The sequence below is a fragment of the Neopelma chrysocephalum genome, unplaced genomic scaffold (assembly GCF_003984885.1).
Source record: "Neopelma chrysocephalum unplaced genomic scaffold, ASM398488v2 Primary Assembly neopelma1_63, whole genome shotgun sequence".
Lineage (NCBI taxonomy): Eukaryota > Metazoa > Chordata > Aves > Passeriformes > Pipridae > Neopelma > Neopelma chrysocephalum.
In genome coordinates, this window is record NW_020897720.1 from 5,561,677 (window position 1) to 5,585,635 (window position 23,959).

At 55.3% G+C, this 23,959-nt stretch overlaps 1 protein-coding gene across 1 annotated transcript in view; it reads right to left on the minus strand.

Annotated features, from left to right (window-relative positions):
- Positions 1–23,959, minus strand: part of PPARGC1B (PPARG coactivator 1 beta) — a 50,382-nt gene continuing 26,423 nt past the window's right edge. The window contains exons 2-12 of the mRNA XM_027682695.1: positions 17,560–17,733; positions 14,858–15,070; positions 12,925–13,041; positions 10,710–11,826; positions 10,167–10,203; positions 9,701–9,765; positions 8,502–9,270; positions 7,944–8,019; positions 6,945–7,066; positions 6,498–6,652; positions 1–4,903 (exon numbers count right to left, since the gene is read on the minus strand). Coding sequence (XP_027538496.1) covers positions 4,800–4,903; positions 6,498–6,652; positions 6,945–7,066; positions 7,944–8,019; positions 8,502–9,270; positions 9,701–9,765; positions 10,167–10,203; positions 10,710–11,826; positions 12,925–13,041; positions 14,858–15,070; positions 17,560–17,733 — 2,949 coding nt within the window. The 3' untranslated portion in view covers positions 1–4,799. The remainder of the gene's footprint in view (positions 4,904–6,497; positions 6,653–6,944; positions 7,067–7,943; positions 8,020–8,501; positions 9,271–9,700; positions 9,766–10,166; positions 10,204–10,709; positions 11,827–12,924; positions 13,042–14,857; positions 15,071–17,559; positions 17,734–23,959) is intronic.

The window sequence follows — 23,959 nt, forward strand, 5'->3', positions numbered from 1 at the left end:
TTTTTTCCCACTTTATAGTATATATGTTATCGTTTATTTATAGGCAGATCACTTCACTATTTACAGTACATGAGCGTAGAGATTCTACAGTCTTTTTGATGTAAACAATTAACTCCACGGCAGGGGAGTCTGGAAAAAGAAGCCAGTTCTGAAGTATTTACACAATTTAAAATAGAACTTTTATACCCACTGGATAGATATAGAGAATACATTGAGCGATTTGGTTAAATTATCTATGAAACTATAGAATCTGACAATGTAAAAATACAAGAAAACGTTCTCTCATTTTAGAAGGTAGACAGTTAAATCACACTAGAAATAAATCTCTTTTTTTTAAAAATAATAACAATAATAATAAAGGAAAGGCATAAGAATCCATGCCATCTTTTAAGGTTAAAGTATATTACATAAATAAGGACACAACAGAAAGGAACTGGGGAAAAAATTAAGTGAAATATAAAAAAACCACTACCAATTGAAAAAAAAACATACTAAAAACTTGATTCTTTATCACAGTGGGATCAATTCTGCTACTTTCACTTACTCTGCAAGTAGGAAATTGCAGTTAAGTAGTACTTACTCAGCATGAGCAAGGGAGGCAGAATTGGCCCCTAATAATTATGAGCAGTGTCCTTTTACTTAAAAAAAGAAAAAAAAGAAGAAAAAGACAGAATTTAGCTTTTTTTTTTCATAAATAACAAAGCAGATGTGCCCCTTTTTACGTGAAATTCTTACACCTTTCTCAAGAAATGCATCAATTTAACTGTTCTCTCTGTTTCTCGCATGCATACACACACTCCCTCCCCGACTCTGTGTTGCAGCCAAGCTGCTGCTGCCCCTGACCCCAGGGAGGGTGAGGGAAGAGGAATGAAACCCCAAGGCTGCATTTGGCTCTATATTGCTTGAGATTGTCGGGGATGGACTACAATGCTTAGAACAGAAAGGGTGTCAGGTTGAACACCGATGTATCTTAGGATTCAGCATACCTCCAGGAAGAAGGAAAAAAAAACAAAAAGAAAGGATAAAACCGTGTTGATCTGCAATTGCAATACTCCTTTGCATGGACCAGAGCTGAAATCAGACAGGACTGTAACATGGTGACTGAGCTGCTGCTTCATTCAAGATGTGCAGCCCAGCCAGCTGCGCTGAGGAATCAGGATAAACATTTTCTTTGGGGCAGCATCGAATCTAAAACCTGGGATTGTCCTCTGCATTCAGCCCACACACTCAGAAACATTTGCTCCTTCCTGCGGAGCCTCAGGGACCCACTGGATTCCAGCCAGAAATCCAGTATCCCACCCTGAACAACGAGCTTTTCTGGGGCAAACCTGTGCAAAACAAGCAAAGGGGCATTTTATCACAAAACTCTTCACATTCAGCATTTCCCCACAGCACCCGCAGGAAGTGACTGGGGGACATTCTATAATTACATATTTTTAAAAAAATAAATCTCCTCCTGACTTATTGCCTACCAAAGTAAACCCTTCTGCTCCCAGTTTCTCTTTGAAGTTGCATTCCTACCTGTCCCACAGCCCCCTCGAAGGGGCTGGGGTGTTAGGGTTCCCTTTTTGGGGTGCCCAGCTCCGAGCTGCACCCGCCCTGGGGCACCCACATCGATGCCACAGGCTGGGTGGGACATAAAGGCAATCCTTGGAGAGAGGGGGATCCCCACTCCCTGGCAGCTCCTGCAAAATTGTGTGCCCCTGGCTTGCCTGGTAGCACCGTCTGCCTCCCCCCCCACAGTGCCCAGGCATTGCTTTGCTCCTGCCCCACTTCCCTGTCAGCATCCAAAACAGTCACAGGCTGCTAAGGGAGTGAGCTCTCACCTGCCCCTGTGCCCAAGCTCACCTTCCTGCCCCTGTGCAGACTTGAGCCCTGTGAGTTAAAGACACCTTTATAGTAAAAAGAACCACCCCCCCAAGAAAAAATCAAGTGGAAACTTACTTTTTACCACAAACCCTTCATGAGGGTCTCTAAACCCAGAAAAGCTGCTCTCTCCACTCTCACCCAATCCTAAAATTTGGAGGAAGCCACCAGGGCAGGCAGCACACGTCCCCAGGACAGGCAGCACACAGCCCATGGGGCTCTAAGCATAGTGCATAAGATATGGTAAAAATTTCTTGGGGAGGAGGGAAAACAAACCATCCCAATTTAATGAAAAAAAAAGTAAAAACCCAAAGAAAAAAAACCCCAACCCCACTTATAGGCTTCAGGCACCTCGAAGACCACTTATTGCATTTCTTCCTACCCTTCAGCTGCAGTACTGATCAGCTCTGTGCAGGACCAGCCCTCCCCTTCCCAAGCACTGCTCTCAGGATCCAGCAGCTGGGCACAGGCAGGGGCTGTGGGCCAACCTGGGGTGCCCAGCTGCAGGAAAACAATGTGAAATTTTTTATCTGGATACACCAAAACCAATGCTTGGGAAGCGACTGAGTGATCCTCCAGGAATGGGCTGGAGCCCCCCCAGCTCTGCACTAACCCTTCCCCTCCACCACGCTTGATGCATCCCCAGCGGGGCCCAGCCATGGGTGCCCCTGGCTGATCGGGAGATGGAAGAATTCCACTTACTTAGCTATTTTGTTTTTGTTTTTGTTTTTTTTTGTTGGCTTTTTTTTTGGATTGATCGTTTTCTGAAAAACATCAGCACAGCACAGGACAGTACTACCCACCCTAAATGTGTCGCTATATACATTCTACATAAGCTCTATAGCAATCACATGTAAACATCATCATCGTGAGGAAATACTAGGACAGAAAAAGGCAAAGCTACAATGAGGCAATTGCCAATAGCAGATGCTCAGTCTCGGCCAAAGCTGCTCGTGTTCACTAAGGTGGGATGAGAAGTGGGGGGATTTTGTGGCAGGAGAGACACCAAACCTTGCTGTGAGGCTGAAATGGCACAAGGACTGTTCCCTGGCAGTGATCGTCACTGGTGGTGGATTGGGGACCCCGCGGTGGCCTCTGGGCCCTCGCGCTGCCGGGCTGGTTGTTGTCAGAACCACGGCTTTCCCGAAAGAAATAGCCAGGGAACTGTGCTGGTGTCAGCGCTGCCGGCATTCCTGCTCCCACCAGAGACCAGCTGCACTCCCAGCCCCAGAGCCAGGGGCCATCCTGGCAGGGCTCAGGCTCTTGGCATCACACCTTGTGCAATTTCAAAGGTTTTGGTCATTCTCCCTGCAAGACAAAATATATCCATGCCAAGGAAATGAGAATAAAACCCCTAAGTCGTGTCGAGGGGAGACCCCAGGAGATTCTAATCTATCTATTGGCAGAGTTAAGGCTATAATATTCTATCTACATAGGATGGCTGAATCCCTAGTGGTCTTTGGGGAGGAAAAATAAAAGGAGACGATGGCAATAGCTTCAGGAGCAGCGAGATTCCCACTCCCTCAGGAAACAGTGCCTCTGGCCAGCTGGTGGTGGGGTTTGCTCCAGCTGGAGGTGGGCTCTCTCCCCATTGCACCTCACCCAGAGATGGAGGGCAAGTCCACAAGCAAATTTCATGCTTGAGCATTCCTTACATCCAGTCCTGAGGGCCCCTGGCCAGAGGCAGAGCAGGCAAACGTGCCGTGGGGCACTGGCGGGCATGGGGACGGATCCTGGGTGCCGAGTGGGTGCTGGGAAGTGTATGGCTTTTCAGGTAGTGGGCAGAGGGTGGGCAGGGTGCTGGGTGGGCAGACGCTTGGTGCAGATGCTGTGCCCCCTTCCGCCTCTCTGGATTTTGACCTGGCTGCCCAGCGGAGATCACAGATGGGTCACAGACGGGTCTTCTCACCCTGCTTGCTTTGCAGGGGCTGGAAGCGAGTGCAGAGCAAACCGTTTGGCCCAGCCGGTCTCCCAGCCATCCGAGGGGCTGGAGAGAAGCCAGATCCCTCATACTGACCTGGAGATACCCATCCCTCAGGCTGTGCCAGCAGGACCCGCTGGATTCAAGCCTGGCTGGCTCCAGCCTCCCGACCCCTCTCTCCTGGCTCCAAAGGCAGCAGAGGGCTGGAGCGGTGCTGGTTGGAAGTAGTGCATCCTTCTTCCACCCCTCTCCTTCCCACCTGCAAAGCTGCCTGGCCCTGGCTCCATTGTGCACCAAGACCCAGCTCAGCATCTGGGTGCTGCTGCGGAGCTCGGGCCACGTGAGCAAGAAGAATGGCTTTGACAGCAAAGTGGATGACCCCAGCACAACCATCGAGCACCCCGGTTTGCCAGCGGGGGAGGCGGGTGAATGTCGGCTCCAGGACTCTGCTCTGACCCCCCATTTGCTGAGTGGCAAGTGCCTCATTACAGTGCATAGTTAAAAATCAAGGAAGCAGTACAATAAATCTGAATTACAGTACATCTGAGCCATAAATACATTTTTTTAAGTATATACTTTTTTTTCTCTTCTTCTATTAAAAATTAGTTTATAATCCTGATTCTATTCACAATTAACAATTTCATCATCACACACTACAGACAAAAAAATGTTATGGTGAACACAGCTGCAACTCCACGGCGGGAGCACGGGGAGGGCCGGGAGGGGGAGAGGGGCCGGGGGGCTCCTAGGCTCACCCTAAAACAACCAGTCAGAAGCGGAGGGACTAACGTGTGGCAGTGAGACATCAACACCATGGGGACTCACAGACAGAAGCAGCTTTGTTCAATGTAAACATCGATCAGAAGGGACAGCAGTCTCTCTCTCGCGCGTGCGTGCTCTCGCTCTCTCTCGCTCTCTCGCTTTCCATAGACTGAATAATTTCTTTGAAAACGTAAACATATTGGAAGTGCCTTGACTGAGGTATTGAGGTATTCCTCCAAGGTTAAGGCTGTTACCGATGCAGGCTTAGCTGGGCCTCCTGCAGCAAGCTGTCGAAATCCATGGTCTCGTACTTGCTTTTCACTGGAGCTGGAGAGGATTCCTCTGTGCCGCAATCTGGGAATGGCAGGGACAGAAGGCAGCCAGGTCAGGAAGTGGGGCACCAGCATGCTCGCTGCCTGGTTGGGAGGGAAACTGAGGCACAGCAGGGCACTGCTCATTGCCCTGCTACCACGGAGCCAGCCTGGATGCAGCAGTGATGGCAGAAGGGATTGGGATGGTGCTGTCTCTCCCCCGTTGAAAAGAGCTGTGGGCAGAGGGGCTGCAGCAGGGCCCAGCTGGGCCTCGTTTTCCAGGTGTGCAAAAATCTGCCGGATGCAGCCAAATTTGCAGGTGCTGAAACAGCTTGCAGGGAGGGGAGTGCCTGCCTGCCCTGCTCCCAGGCCCTGCCAGAAGCTGAACACACAGTGCCCCAGGAAAGCCTGGGGAATTCAGCACATGCCTAATTTAACAGCAGCTTAACATTTTAAGAGTATATTTTTGAATGGCATGGTTGCATTCCACCTCAGCCTGTGGGGTCTGCATCTCATGTGTCCTGTACTAGGACAAGCAGGATTTTAGGAACAAGCCAAGCTGTGCAGGAAGGGGGTGACTGGTGGCTCTGCAGAAATCGCAGGTGAGGAGCACTGAGGGGGCTTCTCCTAGGCTGAGGGGCAGCTCTAGCTTCCCTTCCTACAGCACTGCATAGTCAACACCTTCATCATGGGGTGCTGTCTGCTTCCTAGCTTCTCTGTGCCCAAAATGAGAGGCTCTGGGATTTATTTAGATGAGTAACAAGCATTTGTAACCCACAACTGAAGTCAGAGGGATGGCTGCTCTGAGCAGAGGAGATACTGCAACGTGATGAAAGACTGGTCAGTGCTTGTGTCAGACTGGGTGTCTGGAGGTAAGACTTGGGGCTTTATTTTCTGGGCCTCAGCCTCTCACTCATGAAGTGGAATCCTAGAACCCTTCAGCCCCTACAGAGGGTACGGAAATAAACATGCAGTGTTGGTGAAACACCTGAAGACCACAGCAAGGAGTGCTGGGCGAAGCCTGGGACACATTTCTCTTGTAGGACTAGCACAGGGTTTGGCTTCTGCCCCTCAGCTCAGGCTGCAGCCCTACACCCCACAGAGGGACAGGGTCCAGTGAGACCCTGGGAGACATGGTCACTGAGTAAAGCAGTGGCTTTGGCCTTGCCAAAGCTCAGACAGCACTGAAAGGGTTAATGTGACTACAGCACATTTCAGTGCCATCAGTTTGACTCAAAAGTGCATGTGCAATGTGGTGAGCAAACCACGCAGATCACCTCTTGGGCTAATGAAATGCTGCTGACTGCCTTCCCTAACAACTGGGATGGGAGTTTTCTGCTGGAAAGCCTCCAGGGCTGTGCAGAAACGCAGCAGAGATGGGCTGTGGTCAGCTGAGACCCAGCAGCCCTGGGGTGTGATGCTGCATTTTGCAGCCAACACACCCTGGGGCCTCATGCCAGTTGCTCTTCTCTCTCCCCAGTTTCCCAAGCCACCTGACTGAGCCAAGAACAGCTATGTGAGCCACAGGAAAGCCAGTGGGCTTTTCCTGCAGGCTGTAAACATGTCTGGGATCCTTGTGTGACCAGGGCTCAGTAGTGCTGTTACATTCTGTGCTGATAAGACTCCTGTTTTCTTACCCAAGTCAGCATATCTGGTCCAGAAGAAGCGCCCAAGGCCACCAGAGCTGAGCTGGAAGGAAGGCTCATTCCTCTTCCTTAGCGAGGGGCCATTCTTCAGAGATAAGGCGGCATGCTCTGAATACCGGTAGGTGATAAAGCCATATTTATCCCCCCTGAGCAACCAGAGAAAGAATTCAGGATGTGATGGGCCCCGCAGCCCTTCTGACGCAGTTCTGCCCAGCACTGTGCCCCTGTCCCTCCATCCTGCTGTCCCTCCATCCCAGCAGACCTCCCTGTCCCTTGGATCTGTGGACACACCTCATCTCCTTGCCAAAAGCACCAAGACCATGGGCTCAGCTGACCCAGGGGGTTGGTGTGGCACCTCCTGGCAGTGCTGATGGGGCCTGGGGAGAGGGGCTGCCTGTAGCTGCTGGAGCCCTGGACCACAGCTCACTGCCCACCCACCTGTTAGTCCTGGACAGGACCTGACACTCCACGATTTCACCAAAAACCTCGAAGCGTTTCTTCAGTTCGCTGGAGCTCATGCTGCTGGAGAGGTTTCTGATGTACACAACACGGCCTTCCCCCTGGCAAAGCAAGTGAAAGGTTTCAAGCTCCAGGACCTCACACCTCTATGCTGATGGGCACTGGAAATGTGGGACTGCTGAGGAGCTCCTGTAAGCCAGCACTGGGATACACTGCTGTGCGCATGGCCTGACATCTCCAGGATCTGGTTGTTTCCACTCCAGCCCCCTCACGGTGTCATCCCCAGGACACCCCTGCTGCAAGGGACAGCCATAGCCAGGCTGGAGCAGCCGCACTCCCTTCTTCTCTTTTAAAATTCCGCTGCATTCTTGCAGCTCTTTCAGCTTCTCCTGAAGATGTGGGAAATATTCCCAAGAATTGCTACGGGCAAAATTCAATTGTATTGCAGGGAAAAATGCCAAAGTGGCGTGTGTGTGTGTCTGGGTGTGTGTGCACTGTGTGTGTGTCTGTGAGTGTGTGCACTGTAAGAGTGTGAGTGCATTGTGTGTGTGCACGACAGTACAGAGCAGCAAGTTACTTTCCCACATCCCCACCCCTGTCCCAGCTCCCACCCGTGTGCACACGCTCGTTTCCTGGTGCACGAGGATGCAGCGGGGCCACATCTGTAACGGCTGAGCAGCTCCAGGGATTCCCCAGCTCACCCCCCAAACTGCCGATGCCAAGTGTGCTGAAGCACCAGCGTAGGATGCTCTGGGCATTTCTGTGCCAAGGACTCCATGTGTTGCCAATTGCTAGTGGCTTCCGCTCCAGGTTGGGTTTTTCTCTCCCTCCTCCACCCCCATGTCCTTGTTTAACATTGGCCTCGCACCAAGGGATGCTGAAGCCAGGGCTAATGGGCTCCACTGCTGCTTTTCTGGAGCGGGAGATGAACTGAGTGCTGGGGATTGCTTTGTCCCAGCGTGGGGTCCCCCCACTTACGATGGCCTTTTCCCGTCTCTTCTCCAGCTGGCCCCGGTGCCCGCTCCCGCCCTGACACTGCTCGCCGTTCTCACACCTGGGAAGCGAGGGAGAGGAGATCAGCCCAGGATGGGGGGAGCTGGTGGGGAAAGCTTCAAACATCAGTGATAAGCCGAGGCATGTGGTGGCTGCAGCAGCAGGTGGACAGTCCAGAGCACAGGCAGCCAAGGAGAGATGGGGGTCTAGAAACACTAGAAAGGACACTGGAAAGTTTTTTCTGATAGATGCCAGAGGGTGTCTCCAGCAGGCACTCATCCCTTCCCAGGCCCGGTTCAGGTCCCTGCCCATGCCCTGCCAGCCACGGAAGCCCTTGGCTGCTTCACCCCGCTGCTGCTTCCTCTGGCCATGGCTGATGTTTGCAGCAGTGGCTGATGTAGAACCAATTATTTTTACAGCTTTTCTTTCATTAATTAGCATCTTTACTACTTGGGCCAGCAGAGCAGAGAGGACTGGGGCTACCCTGCACCATGGAAAAACACAGCAGGCAAGAATGATCCCAAGGTCCCCGTGCCCCCGTACCTGAAGGTGCGTCTGCTGGCAGGTGATCGCGACCGGCAGCACGAAGACCCCGAGCTGGACCTGCTCCGAGAGCAGTAATGCAAACTGGTCCTGGAAAGGGGGTTTCTCCGCAGGCACAGCTTGGTGTTGCCATGCTCCTCCTCCTCCTCCTCTTCCTCCTCATCCTCCTCCTCCACGGGGGAGCCGCTCTCACTGCAGCTGTCTTCAAAGACGGTGTCGTACTCGGGGGTCTTGCAGAAGACCATGTCCTCGTCATCGAGAGCACTGTCCAGGAAGCCAAAGTGCTTTGTTAAGCTGGCTCTGATCTCCTGGTCTCTCAGCTGCTTGACACCATCCTTCCACAGCATCTCGCCGCCCGCCTCCTTGCCCAGGTCCAGTCCCTGGTAGTGGGCAGCCGGAACCCTCCTCTTGTGCTCCGTCTCCACTTGGCTCGTGGGCTCCCACGACTTGAGCACCTTTCTCTGCAGGGCAGCCTCGGGTTTGAGCACCTGGCAGTAGTCGTGGTCCCCGAAGGAGCGGGAGAAGGGCCTCTTGAGCAGGCCCTGCTGCTCGGGGAGCGCGGGGCGTGCGGCAGCAGCTCGGCTCAGGTGGGCAAAGAGCTCTGTCCTCTCGGGGTGCTTCCTGGGGGCTTTCCTGGAGGCTGCCACGTCCCCTGCACTCCCAGGGCTGGGGGCCATCCCGTCCTCCTTCCCTGGCTCCTGGGGGATGTCTGGCTTGTACAGGTCCTCCTCAGCAGGCTTGTATGGCGGAGTGGTGGGTGGTGTGAGACCTGGACCCCCCCAAACAAAGGTCAGGAGTCAGCTCTGCCCCCACCATCCTGCCCTGTCCCACCCCAGTGCCTGGGCTGCACCAGGTATTGCAGGGGAGGAGGCTGCTCAGCCCCACGGCCTCATCCATCCAGTGGCACTTGGGGAAAAAGAAGGATGCCTGATCCCAGCAGGGACCAGAGGACTCTCCCTTCCCTCCTGGCTCCTCCAGGGGCCTTCTGAACAGCTCCCACCACCCCAAACACATCCCCCTGAGGTGCTCATGGTGCTCGAATGTGGAGGGGACTCTCCCGTGTTCACAGTGTGAAGAGGATGAATGTGCTCCCTTGGCTGGGTAGGCTGGAGCTGATGACTCCAGACTGAATTTAGGGTAAATCTGCCCTCTCCCATGAAGGAATTTTGCAAAACCCAAAACTTAAAAGCCTGTCCTACCTGCTGTCCCACACAGCTCCACAGTCAGCATTGGTTCGAAGTTTCTCTTCCCAAAGGCTGGGTCACTGGAGAAGAGCAGAAAATCAGGAGGGAGGAAGTGTTTAGGTGAACCGCAGTCCCAAAACCTGAAAGGAAGCTGAGAAAATGCTGCCTACAAGTGAGCCCTCCCACTATGGCTAGTGCCTGACGGAGGGGTGTGAGGGCAGCGGGCTGAGCAGCGTGCCCTCCCCGTCCCAGCGAGCGCTGTGGGGCACACACAGAAATGCCCGGCCCTCAGCCTGGGGCTATCCCAGCTCCTTGCACCCTAGTGATGGCTGTGGCTCCCCACAGCCTTGTGCCCAGCTGGGTGGCTCAGTCTCCTCTGCAAAAGCAGCTTTGCGTGCTTGCAGCAGAGGCTTGGCCCAGCTACACAAACCGAGGTGGTTTCCAGCCCCAGCACAGTTCGTTCAACCCCGTGTGCACTTACGTTTGTGCCAAGGACAGCGTGAGACATCTGGGTGTTTCTGAAAGGCAGGAGAGAAACCGGTTACCAGTGGAGCTGTACTCCCTGCAGCGCCCGAGGTCTGGCAAGAGCTGGGCACTGGGGGCTTTGCACCCATGAGGGAGAGGGTTCACACTACCGGGGCTGAGCCACTCATGCTCATAATGAACCCCAGAGCCCAGGCACAGTGTGAGCCCATGGGCAAGACGGACCTGGAGGGATGGGGCAGCCTGGTCCCTGCTGGGTAAGCACTACACCAGCTTCTCTCGATATAAGGATGGGGAAATGGGAGCAGAAGGCCCCCATGGATTGAAACAGAACCCCAAAATCAGAACAGGCCCCCAGCTCCCCATGCATGGGACCCCAAACCAGCCAGCAGACGGGGCTGTGCTTGGGGCTGCTCACAGCTTTACTGCCAGCTGAGTGTCCAGCGGCTGGCCAGTATCGCCTGGCCACGGCAGGGATGGCACAGGCAGCACGGACGCACAAGGGAGGGCTGAGCAGAGTGACAGCCCGCGGACCCCTCACCTGTTTGCTCCAGGAGGGCACAGCGCCGGCTCTCAGCCCTGTTTCCCACCTCACCATCCACTGGGGAACCCAGGGAGAGGGGCTGGGGCTCCGCCAATGGTGCTGTGCCCCCCACCTCCACTTCAGCTGCAGGCTCTTCGGCAGAGAAGTCCTCCAGCACCGGGCATGGTGCAGCCTCTCTGCAGGCCAGGGACACAGAGGGCTCGGGGGGTGGCTCATCAAGGAAGGATAGCCAGTGCCCGAGCTCGGGGTTGAGTCTCTTGGACCGGCGGACAGCGTAAACAGTGTTGTCCTGCTTGCGGGCCACCTTCCCCACGGCTGTGCCTGAGGTGCTCTCTTGCTTCCCACCATTGTCCTCATGGCCACCCAGCTCCCGCAGTGCCTCTGCCTCAGCTCCAGGGCTCTGCCGTGGCTCACCCTTTTCCGATGCCATTTTCACCCTGGAGGTGCAAGTCCCATTGGCATCCTCCCCCTCCCGGGCTGGCGGCACAGGGGAGCAGGAGCCGGGCGGCCGTGCCAGGGCAGCGTACACGGGCTTGCCCAGGCGGTATGGCTTGCTCACGTCACACAGCAGGTCCCGCGCCAGCAGCTCCTTCAGGATGGAGAAGGATGCTCCGGGCTTCTTGCAGCCCCCTGCTGCCTGCCAGGCACAGCCTGGCCGGCTCTGGGCACTGCCAGGGGGGCCCGGCTGTGCGGGACAGTCTGGTTTGGCTCTCTTGAAGGGGCTGCTGCAGGGCTGGGGCTTGGCGTCGGCAGGGTCACGGGTGGGCAGCTTCCGCGGCGGCAGGCAGTAGGTGTGCATGTAGCGGATGAGCTCCACCACGGAGTGCATCTCCCCCTCGCAGGACAACTGGCTGCCGGAGCCATCCTCTGCTGAGGAGAGGGGTGTCACCGAGTCCCCGGAGCTCAGCGAGTCCTCGCTGGAGTCACTGTCGTCCTCGTGATGGGCGCAGTCGCCCGGGGACGGGTGGTGGCCACCGCTGGGGCACTCCTCGGGTGCCTGGGGGGCTTTGGTCTGGGAGCAGGTGGTGGTGGAGGTGAGGTGCCTGTGCAGTTCAGTGCAGCTGCGGCTCTGTGCCTGCGGGACACTCGCCCTCCTGTCCCGGGGACCCTCCACCTTTGGAGAAGAGAGAGGAGAAAATCAGCCCCAAGCCCCACACCATGACCTGACACAAGTACCTGGCATGGGGGGAGAAGCCCTCCACGTTGACAGAGCCAACCCACATCCTCAAACTCCCCAGTTCTGGCTTAGAAACACCCCAACCTGTCTGGAGGTCAGCCCCCTGCCCCAAGCGCCGCACACAACGATGCTCCTTCTTCCAGGGAGGGATCTGCTGCTCTTCCCAGGCAATCTAATTTGCCAGGCCTAATGCACTGCACAGTAACCATTAGCAGAGTAGAAAAATCTTTGATGGCAACTTCTGCTGGGTTTCACATCAGCTTAAGTGAGGGGTGGGCTCTGCAGCATGGCATGCAGCTCTCCTGGCTCATGGGCCCTGGCTTGGGCTGAGAGTCAGCAGGGAGGGGGACACGGGAGCACATGGGGCTTTCACAAATGGGCACCCAGGGAAGCTGGGAAAGGCTGAACCACCTGGGGTCCAAATGAGATCAAGGCATTTCTCAGCCCAATGCAGAGAGGGATGGGAACACCACATGTAGGAATAGGTATCCCCTTTTTGGAAGAATTTGTAACGGGAAGGTTAAAGCTTAATTAAATTATTTCTTAAGGAGACCTTCTGCCTAAGAACAAACACTTTTTCAAGGATGGGGGAAGTGTTTCTTTCCCTCCTGTGTCCCTCCTGTGTCTCTCTGGTCTAAGGAGAGATAAACTCTCAGGATGTTACAGGCTGTGCCTGTCTCGAGGCTGGGAGAGGGAGGCCAGAGAAGATAAGAAACCTGGAAAATATCCGGAGGAGTTACTTTCTCAGGCCCAGCGCTCTCACTGCTGATGTAGAGTTTTTCTTTGTAAGTTTTCAGTGTCTTTGCCTCCAAAATAAACGTTTGTGAATCCTTTCCACTGCCTTGGCATTTCTGAGGAAAATACCTGTGAATATTTTACTTTACACCACAGGCGATGGTCTCTGCCCGTCCCCAGCCCCTTGCCCAGCTCAGAGGCTGTCCATGCTCCCTGACACCATCCTTCAGTGCCTTTCTTTAGGAGAGCTCCCAAGAGGTGGGCAGTGCACGGGTTCGAGCTCTGCCCATGAGGAAGTACCTTCGTGCAGGGCCGTGCTGGTCGGGATTTTGGGGTCCCCGGGCGCCGGGCGCTCCCATCCCGCTGAGCCTCACAGCTCGGAGGCACGTGCGATGGAGAGAGGAGCAACTTCTTCAGCTGCAAAGAGAAGTGGCAAGAAAAAGAGTCGGCATGGCAGCGAGGGCAAGAGAAAGCGCCAGCAGGGCTGCAGCCCTTGGCTCACGCGTGCCCAAAAATGGGGCAAGAAAAATCTAAGGCAGGGAGGAATTTCCCACCCCACCATGGCTGTGGGGGCAGGTGGCTGGCCATGTGCAGCCCTGAGGGGGTCAGGGCTGTCTCCACAGCACTCACCCATGTCCCCAGGGACTCTCAAGCAGGTCGGGGCAGTGCAGACATGAGAGAATTTACTTCCCAAGGGCAACCCCACTCCTGTCAGATACACAGGAGCTGCCGTGGCATCCCAACTTCTTACTCCAACAATTCTGCCCTTAGGTGACAGAGGCTTTGTGCTGATGTGAGTGACAGGTTTGGACAACTCGCTCGTGCCCCTCTGCAAGGCTCATTTAGCCAAAACATCCAGAGAGGGCCTGGACTCATTAATGAGCTTTCAAGGCATTTTGCAGATGCAAACCCCTGTGGGACCTGTCGAGGATCTCCCCAAAGCCCATGGGTGGTGAGAGTGGGGTTTTCCCTGGGTCACCCACAGAGCCATCTCTTCTGATGACAAGGTCAGCATAACATTTTTCTTCTACTCAAACCCAGTTTTGCTTAGGGGGAGGAAAAAACACCAACCCCACACCCAGCAACAACATTTCATATTCCACCCATGTCGCGCTAACAACCGAAGGCGACAACAGCTCAACAGCAAGACGACTGCGTAGGCACTGGGGGACTGTACGGAGGAGACAGATCTGGGGCTCCCATGCTGGTCGGTGGGCACAGAGCCCTGGGGGGGTACAGGGGTGATAGAAACAGGGGGTGCCCAGGTCAGGGTCTGCCAGGAAATGTCAACCGGGGCACCCACAGCTTTAGGTGTGCAGTTCCTGTTGGTGGAAGCAATCAGCACCCTTTCCCCCCCACCCCTGCAACGTATACATCCTATATATACACATACATATCGTGTGTGATATATACCCCTGCGCAGGGGCGTGGGCGGTGGAAATGCACGCTGTCACCACTGGATGTCACTCCTCCCCTTTTGGGTTTTTGGGGAGACCCCGGGACTAGGCTGAGGGGTCCCTGGAGGGGACTGTGAGCCTCAGGAGGGAGCAGGCTGGGTGCCATGTCCCAGAGGATCTCCTCGGGATGGCAGTAAATGCTGCCAGTTAGTCCTGGGCAGGATGGGGAGCGGGGCTGGAGCCCCAATATGGCAGAGAACCAAGAGGGATAATCCGGTCACCAAATCTGTAGGGACTGGAGGCCACACAGCCCCTGAGGGGTTTTGGTGGAAGGGACAGGGAGGGTCAAACCCTCCCACTGAAAGCTGAGGGCACAGGATGACATCCGGGTCAAGCTCCTCTGTCCCTCTTGCGAGAGCAGCAGGAAGCTCGGCCCGGGGCAGAGGTGGGTGGGAACAGCCACTGTTGCCCATGGACACGGGGCTGGGATGAGCCAGAGAGACCCCCAGGCAGCCCCACATCTGCATGTCCGATTAAAAGCAAGTGTGGGTCCTGCCAAAGCAGCCCCCACCCCTTTGACACCCACCCCCACCCCGTTCATATACATATTTGTATACACACAGCTTGTTCCCGTGAGGATGGTGATGGAGGTGATAGCAATGATGCAGAACATGTATACGTATACAATACAAGTATATGCTTTGGTATTGACGGTTAAAGAGAGTTTTAAGCCTAGAATGAAAAAATTCAGACCTTTGCTTCCTATCATACCCATGCAGCCGGCTTATCAGGGGCTCATCCAAATCCACCTTAAACAGTAGGAAGTGGGTTCTTACTAGAGACAGCTCATCAAACTCGGGGGCCGGGGACGGCCCCCCCGTGACCGGGGCGGTGGGTTTGGGGGAGGGGGCAGGTGAGGTGTAGGCATGGTTGAGCGTGTCCCCCTCTTCCATAGTTCGGAAGGCAGCCAGGCCCATGTCATCTCCCTGTATATCATCCAATGTCTCCGTGAGGGCTGCCAGCAGCGCTTCGTTCTCGCTGTCTATTATCTGAAATGAGCAGGCAGAGAAGAGAGGGGGAGTTAGGCTGGGCAGAGGGTCTGTGGGATGCTGGGTGGGGGAACAGGGACCAGCAGTGCAACAGCAGCTCTCACTGACCAGCTCCCACTTCCCAGTGACCCCGCGGGGCAACCTGTGAGAGCTCTTCCCCAGCACACCACCAGGATGGGATGAGGAGGAGAGACCCCAACTGGAAAAGGAGCATCAATCTGTCCACCTGCACCCCTAACAGAAAATAATGAATCAGAGCATCTTCTCTCCCAACAGTTGTCTCCACCCCACCATCATGCAAACAGCAGAAGATCCTTTTAATCTGTGATTAAAAGGCTCCTTGCCCAAATCCTCCCGACTCTGGGCTGCAAGTGCCCCAGCTCGAATGGGAGCCCAGGGAGGAGGCAGGCACAGCCCCCTGCCCTCTATGGGGCTGGGGAGGCCTGAGAGGTCACAGCTGGTTAAACTGCAGCTCTCCTGACAGGGAAGGCAGAGAAAACGTGAGGAGCTAGGAGCTCAGCCCAGGGCTGCCCAGTGGACAAGAGGGCACAGCCCCCCGGGAGGGCACAGGGGAAGCTCAGCCTGGGCTGCACTGCTGGCCAAACACCACAGCTTGTAACAACAACCAGTATGAGTTTTGTTTTCACTAAAAGCCCCCAAACTCAGGCACCTCTAGCTCGACAGAGATTCTAAGCCCTCACACTTAAAGCTGGCTGCACCCAGTGCTCTGCAAGGGACCATGCCCACAGAGCACAGCCCTCAGAGCGAGACAGGCCTTGCATTACAGCTGCCCTGACCTATTCTTTGGGTGAACAGCATGATGTGGGGATGCTGATGGGAGATTTGTGAGTGTCTGTGGCTGCACTGGGCCAGTCAGGACCAGGGGCTGCTCCCGCCTCCTTCTTGCTGCCCTGACCCAACCTCTTGGGTCCCTCTCTCTTTCCATCTGGGCTTTGGCTTGGCTGATGCACCTCCAGCCTTCCCAGTGCCCTCCCAGTCCCACACAGCCCCATGAGTTCCCTTCCAATCTGGCAGTACACTGCAGAAGCCCAAGAGAGGACAGAGAAGCTGAGGAATGGCTGGAGTGAGTCAGGAGTTCCTTCTTTTTGGTCCTCCTCCATCACATTCTGAATGTAAACCATGTCCAACAAGCAGCAGGCTACCATCAGTGATAAAATTAGCACGAGGGTAAATTCAGGCTCGCAAGCAGGACTGTTGCCTGCACACACCCTCCTATGTTTCTCTCATCTTGTTTGAAAATTAAATATCTTTTGTTCCCTGCCCTAACCTTGCTCGCAGTTACTAGAGCAGGCTCCAGGGAAAGGCAGCAGGATGCTCCATTTTTGGCTCCGTTTCTTTTCCTCCTGTTATTGGCACGAGAGCACTGTGCATATAAGTTCAGTGGGATACATTTCATCATACTCCACTGCTCCTAATGGGCCTGTCTTTTGCATTTCTTTTCTGTTTATCTTTTCCCCAGGAAGTTCAGCGGAAAATATGCATCTCGTGATGAAGGTCCCTCAGCTGGACTGGACCATTTTCAAGCACAGCATCAGCACAGCATAAAAGCCACAGGGTTGTTATTACGGCCAGGTTAGAAAATATTGGGGCTCTTTGATTTTTTTCCCCTTGTTTAAATATAAATCCTGCTCCCTCCCAAAATGTAACCCAGAGCTGGTGACTAGCTGGCACCAGTGGGTCACAACCTCCTTGTCTGAGGGGTAAGGGCCTGGGTGCTGCTCAGGAGGGCAGAGAAACTCCAGCCCTCAAGGATAGGCATATCCAGGGCATGGCACGAGCTTTGGGAAAGGTGAGAAAGGCAAAGTGCCCGATCCCCGGGCAGCTTCTGAAGCTCCGTGTCTCCAAACCTTCCTCTGCTGTGCTCACAGCCCTGCTCTGGCCCCACAGCTCCATGAGATGCTCAGCTCTTCTCCAAGGAGAGACAGGAACAGTACTGAGGGTTATGGACCAGCCCTGCCTGTGCCCAGGAGCACCCTCTGTCCCAGCACCCCTTTGCACCGTGCAGTCCATGCCAGCACATGGATCCATCTCAGCACAAAGCCAAGCCACCTCTGCCAAAAGGACCCAAGACCCAAACAGAGGGGGCTGCCAAAACTGGGAAACCAGTGTGGGTGGGGCTGCTTTCTGCTCCTGAGAAAGGAATAATCCTGCCCCACACCACAGCGCTGAGACCCCCGCACTGCCGCCCTGGCACATCCTGCCATTCCGGGAATCGAACGGGACACACTGCACCCCGGCTGTAATTCCCTGAGAATAATACACCACAGGAGGGCTGGCTCAGCAGCCTCCTCTGCTCCTCCACCTCCTCATTAGCCTTACTCCGCTTGCCCCATTTAGAGCTGGTGCACAAATTAATGGAGCACTAATCAGCTGGGGAGGAGATATTAATAGTTGTGCGTGTTCCCTCCTCCCTCCCTCCTCCCCCTGCCTCCATCCTCGGGTGCCCTGTGCCAGGAGGATGAGGGTACCTGGAAGAGCTCGGAGTCATCAGTGCTGTACTGGCTGGAGTCTGTCTCCGAGTGCTCCCCGCACCACTGCAGCTCGCTGAAGCAGCTGGCCGAGTCGAAGTCGCTGGCATCCAGCTGAGACAGATCGATCTCCGGGAAGTCGGAGTAGAGGTGCTCCTCGCCAGACACCTCGTACTGTGCAGAGAAGAGAAAGGGGGTGAGCCCACTGCTGTGCCAGGGGAACAGGAAGCAAGAGGCAGCAGCATCACCTGCGGAGACGGCCGGTCTCCTGGTGCGCTCCCACCTCCGCTCAGGCCAGTTTCTCAGACCCACTTTCCACATGGCTCCAGGAGCAATTTCATGGCAGTGTGGAGCATGGTGAGCAACTCTTCACTGCACACCCGCCAGATTGGTTTGCACAGCCTGACACTGGCACTGCTTGTTACTGAGAACTCCCCCACAACTTCCATCAAACCCCCTCTTGTGTCCCAGCCATGGCAGGAGTCAGAACAGCAGCATCTGCATTGGAAGAGCCTCATCTCCCACAGTGAGCAGATGCCCAGGGCAGAGCACAGCCACCCAAGCTGTGGCAAAGCAGCTGCTGGAGCTCTTAGGGGCCATTCCTGCCTTTGGTGCCACCTAAGGGTGACATTCAGGTTATCTAGCTGGAGGTCGAGGCAAGAGTCTTGGGTGCACATGGGACAGCAATGCACAGGGCAAGGCTCCTGTGAGTGACCTCACACCTGGTCCCTACCCTGCTCCCATCCCTGCCACATGGCACTGAACCACTCAGGGACAGTCCCTCTGGGGAAGCAGCACCACCAGTGCAATCCAGACCCCGCTCCCTGCGTTGTACAGGATGAGAAAACAGCATGGAAATGAATGGATGTCCGGGTGCACACAGGGTGATGCGAGCTCTAGGAACTGAGCTAAAAATCTCCATTCAACCACAGAAAGGAGCTGGCACCTGCCCTGCTTCAGCCTGGCTTCCAGCCACTGCCCTCCCACAAAACCCCACGGCTGCACCCAGCACCCCTGGAGCGAGGGCTGGCACTGGCACCCACTGCCTGCGCCGGCATTTGGACAGTGCCTGGTTTTGTGCCTGTGTCCAGGTTCAACCGCACAGGGGAAAGGTCTGGGGTGACTCCTCCCGGCATTGGCTGCCCAGGGGGAGTTTTCTGGCAGTGAGGGGAGCAAGTTTATTTACAGAGCAAATGGATTTTGGAGCAGGCAAACATCTGAACATGTGAGCGAGGCTGCATGGGCAGGGGAACGCGGGGGCTCCTCCTCCTGAAGCTCCCTGGAAGGGTCTCCTCCTTCACTCATCAGGAAGGAAAAGGGATTTCAAACACAGCTGGAGGAATGGAAAACACAGCTTTTCTCTCTTTCTCTTTTTTTTTTTTGGTCAAATTGGGATAATCTAGGATTATTGATTGTGTTCTCACAGGCTGAGAAGCCTGTCTACCGTGCTCCCCACTGTGTTTAGGGCACCCCAAAGGGCACTCCCATGCACACACTCCCATTTTACATTTCTCACCTGCCTTCCGCCCCAACCAGTCCCAGGGGAGGTGGGAGACAGGGAAAGCATGGCCAAGGACAGGGGGGAGAGCATTTTCATGGCCCAATGGTGAGCCAGTGCCATGTCACGGCAGCTGGGGCTGCTGATGCTGCCACAGCCCAAGCTCTGCAAGAGCCTGGGAGCTGCCCCGTGGTGGGGGATGCTCTCCCCAGCATCCTCCCTTCATCCTGCTGCTGGAAGGATGTGGATCAGGTAGATTATGCAAGTGTGGTGCCACAAAGTATATCAGGCACCCCTGAGTGGCTCCAGGATCTGATACTCTTCACAGCCTCCCAAGGCTGTGGCTTTCCTAACCTGCCCTGCAAAAATCTTTGGTCCCCATTCTCATCCCTGCCAGCTCTGGGGGACACAGATGTGACCTTTCCCCTTGTTCTCCTTCCCCCTCTGCTCAGGTGCAACCTGGACTGCTCTGGGATCAGATGTCCTTTGGCCTTTCAGATGTGTCCCTTACCTGCTGTGGCCCGTCCCTGCCTTCCTCCCTCTGCTCTAGCGCCTGCTCCAAAAAAAGTCTTGCAACAACTTTGGCTCCCCCTTCTCCCCAAATCTTCCCATGGGAACACAGGCAAAGGCTTTTATTTTTAGAAAAGCCATACATACATATATATACGTGTGTCTCTGTGTGTGCGTGTGTGCGTTCAATTAAAAATAGCAGAGCAGTCAAATTCTCCTGCTCCTTTTGATATGCCACAAGGGAAAAGATCCTGGTGCTGAGATCACAAGGAGCAGCTGACACCAGTGCTTGGGATGTCTTTTGATCAACTCCACAGATGTGACATGTCCCCATTGGCAACAGGGCTGGGTAAAAATAAACTCCTGCAATCTAATGCTGCTGAGCTGCCCTCTCTGGGCACCACGGGGGCAGGATTGCCCCGGCACTGCCACTTTGTGGATACTCCCAGCTAGCACAGGTCAGGAATGCCTAAAAACTCAGCTTGGCCTGTGTTGAGCCCCCTCCTCAAAAAAAAACATGGGGAGAGCGTTTGCCCAGTGCGATCACCCTCATGAGCACATGGATGGGCACCCCAGCACATCGTCACAGCTCCAGCCAGCCCCCTCTGCCAGACAGTGCCATTCAACCCACCCAGCCACCAAGGACCTGAATCTCCAGAGGGAATACGTCATTCTGAGCTCAGAATCCATCACTCCAAGCACCACTAGCCCAGCACAGAGTGCTGAGAGCAAAGTCCCTCTGGGCTGTTCACAGGGGGTGGGGGAGGACCCAGCCCCCCACCCGGAGTCGGGGGTGGCAGCGGCAGTGGGGAGGCTGCCTGCGGGCACAGGACCTCATCTGCTCTGACTTTCCCTTTTCCCACCCTTTGCATTTCCTGCTGCCTTGGGAGAGGAGTGAACTTTTGTTCTAATTTTACTCGGGAGTTTGTAGGAAGATCAGCCATGGGTTCTTGGTGTGCAGCCAGCAAACACCCATGGAGACATGCTCAAAAATTCGGAGGCATCCTCCAGCCCAGACACCTGGCCTGTGTGTGCTGCAGCAAGGCTGCGACCAGAAAGCTGCGGGCAGCTCACTGCAACGTGTCTGATGAATCCCTGCTCCAGGGAGGAGAGATGCCCTACACAGGTGCCCCCATGCCACACACCTCCATCCTTTGAGGGAGCAGGAGCCCAACCCTGGGCATCCTGTCTGGAAGCAATGCCATGCTGGCAGTTGCACCTGGCAGCCAAAGCTGGAAGGTGAAGGGCATTTGAGGAATGGCCTCCATTCAGAGACATCCTCCTCTGCTTTCCTTAAAGCATAAACCAACTCTGACCTCAGCCCCAACTGAGATGCATTCGCAATTCTAGGACAGAGAGGCAGCTGATACTCGCTCACATGTTGCACAGAGCTTCCCTCTGCAGAGGCTTTGCTTGACAGAGCAGCAACACTTTTATTTATCTACTGCTGAGCTTGGATAGTCCTGCCTGTTGTGAGGGGTTTGTCACTCCAATTGTAGGAGAAGGGGTTCCCCAGGGACCCTCACGCAGAGGGTCTGTGCTCACTTTGTGCCCCTGCTGAGGCTGCTGGACCTGGCAGCAGCTATGCTGTGCATGCCCAGGACAACCAGGTGAGCAGGAGAGCTCCGTGCCACCATGGCTGAGCCACCCACCACCAGGCCCCCGTCCATGCCCACCACTGGCAGTAGTGAGAAAGCACAAGGGACATCTCCAAACTGGCAGACAAGGACATCCAGAGGTCACTCTGCCAACTCTCCTGTCCCCGGGAGCCTCAACTGCACTTAAATGCTCCCAGACAAAGTGCCAGTGGGGCCTCTCCCTGAGCACTGTATTCCACCTTCTCCTGGAAACCCCGTGTGAGCAAATCAATCTGAGAGTTTCTGGTGTCTCCTTGGTCATCCCCGGGAGGGAATGGAAGAACTCCCAGCTGCTCTGACTCCCTGCCCCTTTGCAAAGCCCCCAGTTTTTGTCCTTCCTGGGGCAGTGGCAAGGCAAGGCAGGACAAGGAGCTGGCCCGGGGGTTAGCTCCATCTCCCTGCCCGACTCTGAGGCTGGTCAGTGTGGGCCACTGTCTCTAATGTCCCCAGCAGCTCTGGTACGTGGGCAGTCCCTGGATGGAGGCACATCCAAGGATGCCCCGTTGAGCACAGCTCAGTGCTGGCTCCTGACGCTGTGGGGACAGCAGGTGGGACATTTCCCTTTCAGTTCTTTCCCCTGTTTTGGAGCAGTGTTAATTCTGGTGTGGGGGCATGTGAGGTCATATCACTGCAGAGACATGAAGCTCCTCTCCAAGCCCAACTCTAATTCAAATATTGGATTAACGAGACAGGGAATATTTTCCTCTTTTTCAGTGTCAACTTGGGCTGCTCAAACTAAATCCCCCAGTCAGAGGGACTGGAGAGGCTGGCTGGGGATGGGCTGCTGGCTCCCAGGAGCAGCTGTATCCTTGAGCCATGGAGAGCAGGAACCACAGCCCTGCTGCCAGGCAGGCATGAGAGCTCAGCTCATTGTCTGCTGTGCTTAACTGGCTCAGGGAGCTGGGGACAGGGCAGTGACCGTGACAAAGAGACCTGCAGGTCCTCTCCTCTGTCACACCCTGACAACAACACCAGTAGAAATTTCCCTTATCTGCAAAACCCTTGGGTCCAATCCCTTGAAGTTGTGGCCAAGTATTTTGGAGTGAGCTCTGAGCACGCTGTGATGGCGCACACACCGTGCTCATGCTTAGTCAGGCTGCAAAAGTTTCAGCCTCTGAAGTCTGCCGGCGTGAAAGTGCTGCTGGACACGGGCAGCACCTTCGCGGGATCCTAATCCTGCCTAAGCCTGGGAGGGCAGCTCTGCATTGCTGCCTGCAGAAACAGCCCCAGGATGCTTTGCAATTGCCTTGTCATTCACGTGCCACTTTGCTGTGTGGAAAAAAAGGAAGGAAAGTGGCAGCTCCTCGGAGAGGCCAAAGGAACCAGCCAGAAACAGGCAGCCCACCTCCTCCTGAGGAGCACAGCAGTGACTCAGCCCCGCACGGAGCCTCCTCCCTCCCCACAGCCAAGTGCCTACTCAAAGCATTAAGAGATAAATATACATCCACACGTGCTGGAGACAGAGCCCCAAATTAGCCAGTAGCGTTTAGGCTGGGACCCAAACGAGCAGAAGGTGAGAAATGCCGAGAACATGAAGTGCCAGCTCCCGCCAGCCCTCCCTTGGCCCCACGGGCAGTGTCGGATCCCAGCGCCCGCCTTCGCAGCCCGACGGGGAGTTTCTCCCTCCTTGCCCTCACCCCAGGCTTGACTCTAAAAAGGAAAGAAAATCCTTGGGCAGGGGTTTTGGAGAGAGCCGTCTGGGCTTATCAGGGAAATCCGTAATCACAGACTGCTTGAAATGGGGATTACAGCCGTGCAGGGAGAAAGGCACCGCGAGGCTGTTTCACCGGGATGAGCTCTCGCCAGGCAGTGCAAGGGTGGGCACAGCTGCTCACCCCGTTAGCTGCTTCGGGCAGGGGGACCCCCACTTGGGCAGGCTGGGATTGGATCCTGCAGACCCCTGGCACCTTCCCGGGCTGTCCCAGCACCAGAGTGGGAAGTCACTGGGGGCATGACCCACACTGGGACCAAACCCAGCCCCACCCGCCCTGGGGTGCACCCTGCTGTTCCTGCAGCTGCCACCCATGGGACAGGGTCCCTGTGCAGTCAGGCTACCAGCACCCTGAGGGGGCAAAGTTGGGTGCTGCCAGCCCCTCATCACCTCCAGGGATGTGTCAGCTCCATCCCTGCCCAGAGGGACCCATGCGGGGCAGGCAGCCCCACTCCAGTACTGGGGAGGAGGGCAGAGGTGGGAATGGAGGAGAGAGCTATAAATAAGTGTAAATACAGCAAGGAGCCACCTGGCCAGAGCTCTGAAGGTCACCAGTGTGTGCCAGCAGATAAGCAACCCCCCCCCCTCCCGAGTGGCATTTGACAAAATGTCACTGTGAATGAGGGAGAGGTGGTGTCAGGTTGTGACTTGGCCCCGCTGCCCCTTGACACCCCACGATATTTATAGCCAGAGAGCCCCAAAGTGAAGGGTGAGTGGTACCTCCGTGGGGGGCAGTGGAGGCGAGGGGACCCTGCCTGCAAACCTACCAGCTGACACGGTGGAGGGGGGCACGGGCAGGGCACAGGCAGGGCTTGGCAGCAGCAGACTGCTCCCTCATCCAGCTCCCCAGGTCTGAGGGGAAAGGCACACAGGAATCTCCCAGACTCCCGGGTTGCACAGAGGCATGCGACACCTCGCTGTCCTGCCAAGAGCAGGGCATTTTGCTCTCTGCACTCTGTTAATTTTTAATTTGGTTTTTTTTTTTTTAATTTCTACTAATCCATTTTAACAATTCAGCCCAGTCAGCAAGAGGCAAAACGAGCA